General features: G+C 34.0%; 1 protein-coding gene and 1 long non-coding RNA gene across 2 annotated transcripts; one reads left to right on the forward strand and one right to left on the reverse strand.

Annotated features, from left to right (window-relative positions):
- The first annotated feature begins 4,145 nt into the window (after positions 1-4,145).
- Positions 4,146-6,499, forward strand: LOC103331934 (gibberellin 20 oxidase 1-like). Its single transcript, XM_008234605.3, has 3 exons — positions 4,146-5,281; positions 5,470-5,791; positions 5,983-6,499. The coding sequence occupies exons 1-3, from the start codon at positions 4,734-4,736 to the stop codon at positions 6,244-6,246; spliced, it is 1,134 nt and encodes a 377-aa protein (XP_008232827.1). The 5' UTR covers positions 4,146-4,733; the 3' UTR covers positions 6,247-6,499.
- Positions 5,026-7,695, reverse strand: LOC148917256 (uncharacterized). The gene is made up of 2 exons (XR_016127158.1): positions 7,554-7,695; positions 5,026-5,224 (listed from the first exon to the last, which is right to left on the reverse strand). It is a non-coding gene; the product is annotated as an uncharacterized LOC148917256 (long non-coding RNA).
- Positions 7,696-9,297: the final 1,602 nt, after the last annotated feature.

The following is a 9,297-nucleotide window of genomic DNA, read 5'->3' on the forward strand; positions in this document are numbered from 1 at the left end:
AGCTAAGCTAGCTAGAGCCATTGAAACGACAATGCTTCTTCTAAATGATTCTTAATCCAAAATTATGGATTCAATTACTTCGTGGAAATCGCTAGTGATGCTATTTTTGTTTTTTCTTTCATTCTTTAATTACTTGCATGTATGTGCATGCCGTTTCTTATTATGACAAAGATGCTTCCAATAAATTTTTGTTGATACAAACAAAATTTTATTTTAATCTAATCTAAATTTTGGGAATGGGGATTCGAACTCGGATGCAGAGTGAGGAACATATCTTGGCTAAACCCATGTCTGCTATTCGAAGAAATTTTTGTGACACTTGTAAAAAAATGTGCAATTAATTATTGTATATTTTGAGGTTATGAATCTCAACTCTAGTTTTGACTTTAGCATAAATTAGAAACCCCAAAATTAGAAGCTTATAAGCATCTATGTTAAACATGGATAAATTAATATACATTAAAGAATTTTTGGTGGTTATGATACATGTTGCATGTAGCCCCTTTTCTAGGATATTATTGGCACCTTGAAACCTCTATACGTCTCTTTGTTAGCTTTTTCTGTCTTGGGTCCAAATCAATATAAGTATCTGATAAGACAATGGAAAATTTATAAGCCCCCTAGTTATGGAAATGGACGAAAAAAATCTTCTTCTTTTTTAAAGAGAATATTTGCCATGTGATCAGATGAAAATCAAACATGAAAAATTTAGAGATTTGGTGGCTCATGTGAGTAATAAGGCTTCAAAGAAATGAATAATTATTATCTACATAGATTACGGATCATACTAATTGTCTTACGTGATTATAGAAAAAAATATTATATTACGCGATAAGAGAAATAGACACAAATTTACATTGTAATTGTAACCAAGCTAGAAAATTTCCAAAACAACATTTCCTGAGGAAAGAGAAGGTTAAGGCACGCTTGCCTATTTTTAAAAGAAATTATACAAAAACAGTTTACAATGCAAATCATGCAAACCATTAAAGAACAAATTTAGGCTTTTCCTTTTTTTTTTTTTTTTTAGCTATTGCCCTGACTCATGTCTCATGCTTATAGCCGGCCAATTTATCTTATTTTATTTAGCAAACGACAATAATTTAAGGTCAATATTGTCTTTTGGTCTCGAATTTTGTCGTAACTACACTTCCTTTCCTCTCATAAATAATCATACCTTTTGGCTTTTGTTAACAAAAATTTGCATCCAAGGATCTTACGAAAAGCATGTTATGAATTGAAAATTAATCAAACAAAAGAAATTACCACTCCGATTCAGTTCACCTTCTACTTTAACAAAATAAATTACCTAGCATAAAAAATAAGAAAAATAATTTAATACAGTCACATACTAATGAAAACTCTATTAAGATCACTCTCAACCGTCCAAAAGTCTATAATAATCTTGAATATATAGAGTAGGATGTGGAATTACTAGAATATTTACTATATATGTTGGTCCAATCCTGAATGGATTAATTGAAAAAATAAAATATAAATGTCCGTTTGGTAACCATTTGAATTTTAGTTTCTAGTTTTCATTTGTTGTGCTAAAATATAAAGGAAAAAGAGGGAGAATGGAAGTAAGAATAAGAATAAAGATGAGGTTAAGAGATAAGATGAGAGGGGATGAGAGAGGAATGAGTAACAAAAGTGAAAACGAAAACTAAAAACTGAAATATATTTTAAATTGTTTTCACTTTTATTACTTTTTTCTCCCATCTTCTCTCTGAATCTCATCATCACTCTCATTCTCACTCTCATGTTTCTCTATACTAGTCTATCATAAAAAATGAAAACTAAAAACTAAAATTGAAATGATTATCAAATGGATTGCATCCCTTCCATTAAGAAAGACTTCCATGAAATCTCCGGCCAATAACATTATGATGACACAAGTGATAATATTTTTTTATAGCATAATATTATTAGCTACGGATAACAAATGATATCTTTATTGCAACTGAGTAATTCTCCCTTCCACTAATGGGGACTAGAAAACAATTGATATAAAAAAGATAAAGGCAATAAGCAAGTGTTTCCTTTTCATCCATCTGTCAGGGTATTTTTGTTTTGGGATGTTGATTGATGTGATACAACATTTCAAGCAACTCCTGTCGTACATAAAAGTCATTTTGGTTTTTTTCTATATATATATATATATGTGTGTGTGTATATACAGCTATCTGTTTATCTTAAATTAAAACGTTCAACCTCTTTATCAAATGAACATGTTAAATTCAACACATGACATGCATGGAGAACCTTTTACATGACAAGCATGGAGAACCTGCTACATGACATGCATGTTATAATAAATGCATGTTGTGAAAAAGTTATTTTTAACTTATAAACATGACATAATTACTTTTTCACAATACATGCATGCGATAACTTTTTGTTTTTATTTTTGTTTTTGTTTTTGTTTTTATTTTTGTTTGTGTTTTTTTTTTGGGTGAATAATCGTTTTCACAATAAATATGTGAAGTTCAAAATATAACACGCATGCATAACCTATCATAACAACAAAATTGACATGAATGTTGCAGAAAAAAGTTATATATAGTTGAAATTGTCATAATTACATTCTCACGATAAGTATGTGAGATCTGCTACATCGTGAAAAAAGTTTTACAATACTTATAAACAAGAAATATTCGTTATAAAAGTGATATACACATGTGAGACTCATCACATAACAGTAAAACTTATGTGTATTTATATATTGTAAGAAAAGTTATCAATAAGAGATTTGGACCAACATGTCTATTGCGAAAAAAATTATATTTAACTGATGTATATACAGTCATTTTCACCAATCTAATAACATGTCATTTTTAAAAGGGAGGGAAGATATACATGAAAATCATGTACGTAATCAAATAGAGGAGTAGCTGTGTATTGCTTTGTCGATTACATTTTCAGCTTTCCAATGAATCAAAACGAACAAACAAACAAAAATATTGTCATGGTGAACCAGAGCCATGCAAATTTCAGTTTCTGCAGCAATTGATGTAGAAGGTTGTCTTGCGTGCAGTACTTATTGCTGGACGTACACTCCAGCACAACAATGTTAATTGGCTTATCATCTGGTTCTTACTTCAAATTACAAATTAATATAAGAAATAAATAGATAAACAAATACAATATTGGAAAGATTTGAACATATTTTAATGAAATCAAGTAAGCCGCCATGCAATTATTTGAAAAAGGATAACTTAAGACACACTTTATAACCTTTTTATTTTATTTTTTATGTTGATAAGGTAGGTTAGCTGCCTCGTAATCAATTAAGAGAATGAGTTTTCGGATAAACAGATATCGTGCTTCGAATTTTCATCAACATTGAAAAGAAAAATATCATCAGATCAAGAGTTAATTGGTCCAACTTTTTTATTTTCCTCCCTCAACTGCTTTGGAGTCAAGAAAAAAAACAAATGTGGCCCACCTTCCATCAAACCCATGATCAAAAATTGCTCAACTCTAGTTCATTCTACTTGAAGAATACTAGAGATCCCACTTTTCTGCAAACGTTGACAGTACATGCATACACTGAAATCTTTGGTAAGTTGTCATGTCATGGAGATCACGCTCTTTGCTGGAGCTTGTTTCGCCCTTTTCTCTGTTTGTGATGAAGACAAGCACAAACTTGGTGACCTTGAGGACACGTTCAATCCAGATTGGAATATATATATATATATATATATATATATATGTGCGCGTGTGTGTGTGTGTGAATGCTGCTGGTATTCACTGGAAGTTAGGCTTTTTCTTTCTGCCCCAAAACACTTTATTAGTACTTAGTAACTTACCCATTAATTGCATCCAAATCATTTGCCAGGTTAGCTTAATTGTTAATGAGACAGATTACAAAGGATAATATATAAGATGCTATATTGTGTGAAGATGAAATGAAACAACACATCTGATTACGGGCCATACATCATTCTGTGCCCAAATAAAAAACCCTTTTGCACGTTCAGACCTCTAGAATGACAGAATCTATCCCATCACAACTTGCCCAAAATGGGGTTCTTTGGAGCAAAAGACCAGAAGGAGTTGTCCTGTCTCATCTCCCTTCCACCTTTAATTAGTGTATCACACAGGTAAAATCCTTGAGAAGCTCTAACAAATGCAAGTTTTTTTTTTTTTTTGGTGGGTCAAATAGGCAGGTAAAAGTTTCCAAGTTCAAACCCAATTGCAAAGAAAGCTAACTATGGAAAATAGCTAACATATCTTTCCAGAATGTCTGGTTGGTGGCATTAGCATCGGGGGAGAACCTATCTTATATTTCTGAGAGGCCTAGAAAAATTTTGGGAAAGACTTGGGATGATCTAGACCTAGAACTCATACAGTATGTATGCATGTGTGTGGGTTGGTTTGGTTTTTGGGGGATGTTAAAGTTAGAATGAAAGTATTATAGCTATGGGATAAGAGACACAGAGTGAGAGAGGAATGACGCAACAGTAAAAATAATAAGATTCTAATATTTGTTTACCGACCTCCCCAATGAACAGTCTTGGCTGTTTCTCTCCACTCCCTCTCACCTTCCTTTTAAACTCTGTCCTCCTTGCTAACTCTTCCTCAATAACCAACTCTCTCTCTCTCTTTCTCTCTATTCTCTCTCTCTCTCTCTCTCTCTCTCTCTCTCTCTCTCTCTCTACTACAAGTACCAACCCAACAACCAACAAATAGTGCGCTTCCCAGTTCCAAAACTAAGAAGGCTGCATTATATGCTAAGCATGCCAATGCCGCCTCCTCAACATCTCCCACCAACAAATGAAGCAAAGAATGAAAATGAAGAAAACCCTTCGGTTTTTGATGCTTCAGTTGCTCAGTACCAATCCAGCATACCCTCCAAATTCATATGGCCCGACCACGAGAAGCCATGCCCTGAGCCGCCAGAGCTTCCAGTTCCTCACATTGACATGAAAGGCTTTCTCACAGGGGACACTAGGGAGGTCTCAAACGCGACTCGTTTAGTCGATGAGGCATGCAGGAAGCATGGATTTTTCCTCGTTGTTAATCATGGAGTTGATTCGCAGCTCATAGCAAAAGCTCATGAATACATGGACTTGTTCTTTGGCATGCAACTCTCACAGAAGCAAAGGGCTCAGAGAAAGACTGGTGACCACTGCGGATATGCCAGTAGCTTCATTGGCAGGTTCTCCTCCAAACTTCCATGGAAAGAAACACTTTCTTTCAGATATAGTGCCGACAGCCACTGCACAGTCAATGACTATTTTGTGAATGTAATGGGTGAAGATTTCAAAGAATTCGGGTAAGAACACATAATCAAGAGTATAATGTTGTGATTCTGCAATAAAAGAAATATATCTACTCAAATTAATTTCATGATAGATAAGTGGATTATGTCATCACCAATCACTAAACCAAAAAAATAATCATCATGATCTCATACATTACCAATAGCCCTTTACTTATGCAGCATATTTTTTTCCCTGCTAGGAAGGTGTACCAAGAATACTGTGAAGCCGTGAGCAATCTCTCCAATGGGATAATGGAGCTGCTGGGAATGAGCTTAGGAGTTGGCCAAGAGTATTTCAGAGAATTCTTCGAAGGAAACGATTCAATAATGAGGTTGAACTACTATCCCAGATGCCAAAAACCAGATTTAACACTAGGAACTGGGCCTCACTGTGATCCCACTTCCTTAACAATTCTTCATCAAGATCAAGTCGGCGGCCTTCAAGTGTTTGTAGATGAAAAGTGGCGCTCTGTTACTCCTAAGCCTGATGCTTTTGTTGTCAACATTGGTGATACATTTATGGTAAGTTATTTCATTTATGAATTAGGCTCAGTTTGTTTAGAAAGAAAATCTTTTTCGTTTTTCCCCCTACGAAAAGTCTACAAGACTCCAACATGTGGGACAAAAACAGGACCTTCAGAAGACTTTCTACGCAAAATATGAAGCACTCTTTATGAATTTGAATATGTGCTTTCTCTGATGTGATTTTTCAGGCTCTATCCAATGGGATTTACAAGAGCTGCTTGCATAGAGCAGTGGTAAACAACAGAACTGTGAGGAAATCTCTTACTTTCTTCCTTTGTCCCAAAAAGGACAGGGTGGTGACCCCACCAAGAGGTTTGGTTGATACCAAGAGCCCAAGGATGTACCCGGACTTTACCTGGCCTACTTTGCTAGAGTTTACACAGAAACACTACCGGGCTGACATGAAGACGCTGGATGCCTTCTCGGACTGGATTATAAATAAAAACAACTAACCATGAAAGAAGCACCAGGAAAAGTAGGTGTACGTAAAGCTTTGGTGGGTGTTCATGGGAAAAGATGACAGAAACACCAAGAAGGGAGGAGAGGGAACTAGGCTGTTAACTAGTGTGTCATCGTCGGAGAGAATCATGTCAATTTGGAGGCATAAATAAGTTAAGGGGCTCCATAACTTCTTCTTAATTTTACTTTTCTGTCAATTCAACAATGAATCATTGTAATTATAATATATACTTTGTTGACCACCAAGCTGTGTTGTTATTGGACTTCCATAAACTATTCTATTTAATATCTGCATGTACAGCCGTCAACTTCCAAAGAAATTATGCCTCTCAGCATGATATCAAAGTAAAGGAACAGATAAACAGAATTGTTAATCTAGAACAATGTATACTTTAGTATATCTTAATTACTATGAGAACTTATATGCAGGGTGAGGTTTTTCTCATTTCATCCTCACAAGTATCGACAGTGACGTGAGTTTTAACAAGTAGGGTAATGTCCTTTGCTTAAGATGCACAAAGTTTTAATATATATAAATTGGTGTGCATCTTTGCTTTTTACTACTTCAACCAAAAGTGAAGAATAGTTTTTAGGTAAACATTAAACAAATACTTGTAAAGAGAACATATGGCTTAGAATTAGATTCACAACCAAGCACCATAACTATTTTATATTAGGTTTTTCTAGTTTTAATATTATCTATTATATCTGTGTAGTTCAGCAACATTGCAGTGGAGCACAAAATCAATTCTTTGTCAAATCAATTGAAAGAACTACCATTTGTTGGTAACATGAAAGTTTACTAAAGTGTGCTAAATCCTGACTATAATCTTATTACTATTGTACATGTTTACTTACCGGAAATGGAGGAAGCCATGAATCAGGAAATTTAGATAAAAGAATCAAGGTATTGGAATCGGATAAACTACTTCCCCTAGTTGATACCATTCCCGATTTTGAGGGTATTTAATTACGGATTTTACGGTGGAATTCGCATAATATTTTATTCCTTATTTGTTAGTAAACGCGGAAAATCAGGAATTGGAATCATCCCAATACCATGCATTAGTAAACACAGGAGAAGCATATATTGGATTCATTCCAATACTCATTCCTGATAAGTAAACATTCCAAAGACCCTTTGTTAAATAAAACTGTTAGAAGACTACACAAATGTAATTAAGCCATATTTTTAGTAGCCTAATTTTAGCCATAATTTTCTTTGGTAAAAAGAAAACACCAACAGCGAAAAAAAAAAAAAAAAAACAACAACAACAACAATTGGAAAGCAAGGCATTACCAGAACGTCCATGGCTGAAACACCAATAATTGAGAAGAGCTCACCCAAATGTCAGCTGCTGAGTACCCACGAAAACCCAAGAGCTTGAAGCCTCAGACAACAACAAAGTGAAAAGGTTGAAGCAATTCCTCAGTTGCCCAACTGAAAACGATCAAATTGAAGCCAATGCGTGAAGGACCAAAGATAGGCCAAGGCGTAGCGAAGCAGAGTGTGGAGGTCAAGCTTGTGAGCTTAAGGGGTGGAATGGATGTCAAACTTGAGAGAGAACGATCGGGTTTTGTGTGGGAGATTTTAAAAATAAAAGAAAATGAAAAAGGTCAATATTTTACTTTTACTTTTTCAAAAGCACTTTTTTAATGTCTGCCCAAATATGGTTTTGAATACCTTTTGCTTTTGGTAGTTAGAGGAAGAACAAGCAAGAATTCGGGAGTGATGGTTACTTTTACTTTTATCTTCTTTCATCTTGTTGTGATCTTGCAATTTAATTTGATATTTGAAATTGTTTAATTTATAAATGGGTATTAAAGGCATTTTTAGATAATTAAAGGCGTCTCTAACAATGTTTAGTTAAAAAAGTTAAAGACCTCTAGGTTATAAAAGCACTTGGGAGTGCATTATGGAGGAAGCACATGTTCTTCAGAAATGCACTTCCGAGATGCACTTGGATTTTTATTAAAAATTTTGACGTGCTTCTAATAAAAGTGCTTCTAGTCAAAGCACTTATGAATAGAAGTCATTTAAAAAAAAAAAAGCATTCCAAAGGAACTTTAAATGACTTCTAATTTGGTTGAGTTTATTCAGTAATGATTCTTTAAGGATGACTTAAATAATTAACAATTTAATTATCATACGACATTGTATAATAAGAATGAGAACGAATAATATAGAAGGGTGGTCAAGAAGTTATTAATTAGCATTCTCCAAAGAAATTATTGGTCAAGAAGTTGTGCATAAGTTGATTTTCCGCATATCATTTCTTTTTTATAATTGTTTTAATAGGTTAGATTACTTGTGGACACTAGCGGACCCATGAATTTTTTAGCGGAGGTGCAATTTTAAAAGGGTAAAAACTCCTTGTGGATTGAACATCTCCGTTTGGATGAAGAAAATGCAAATTACATAGAATTCTAAAATGACAGAATTTAGATTTCTGTCATTTCAATTTCTGGCAATTGAAGATTTCAGTGTTTGGATTTATGTATGTCGAATTTTGTAAATGATATAAATTAAATATTTAAAAAAAAATGATTACCAACATAGAAGGTATTCCTTGAAGTATAAAATAACACATCGTTTGATGAACTAAATAACTCAACTTAAACAAACATAGCATATTAGCAAACCAAATCACTCCCCACGTGCAATAAACATCAACAACGTACTCTCTTTTTTTCTCAATTGGGAGTGCCTTCAGCATATGAAATTGTTTGTCATTTTCTATCAACCAAGCACATGCTTTGAGTTGTTCATTTCACTAAGACCTGGTACTACTTGTACTTCAACATATACCTATACTGGATCAAGGTTCTTAGTATCAGCAAGGATAAACTCTTCAAATGATAAAGCCATTCTAGCAATCGAATCAACAATAACGTCTTTGATAGAACCTCTTTTCTTTGTAGGAAGAATATCAGAAGAATTTGATGCACGATTTCTTCTCTTTTGGCCATTTGCTGAGGTTGGTGAAATATCATCAATAACATGAATATCTTCTAAATCTTGTGTATCACCATCCAAATCAACA

Source organism: Prunus mume, linkage group LG5 (assembly GCF_029339155.1).
Source record: "Prunus mume cultivar Tortuosa linkage group LG5, ASM2933915v1, whole genome shotgun sequence".
NCBI lineage: Eukaryota > Viridiplantae > Streptophyta > Magnoliopsida > Rosales > Rosaceae > Prunus > Prunus mume.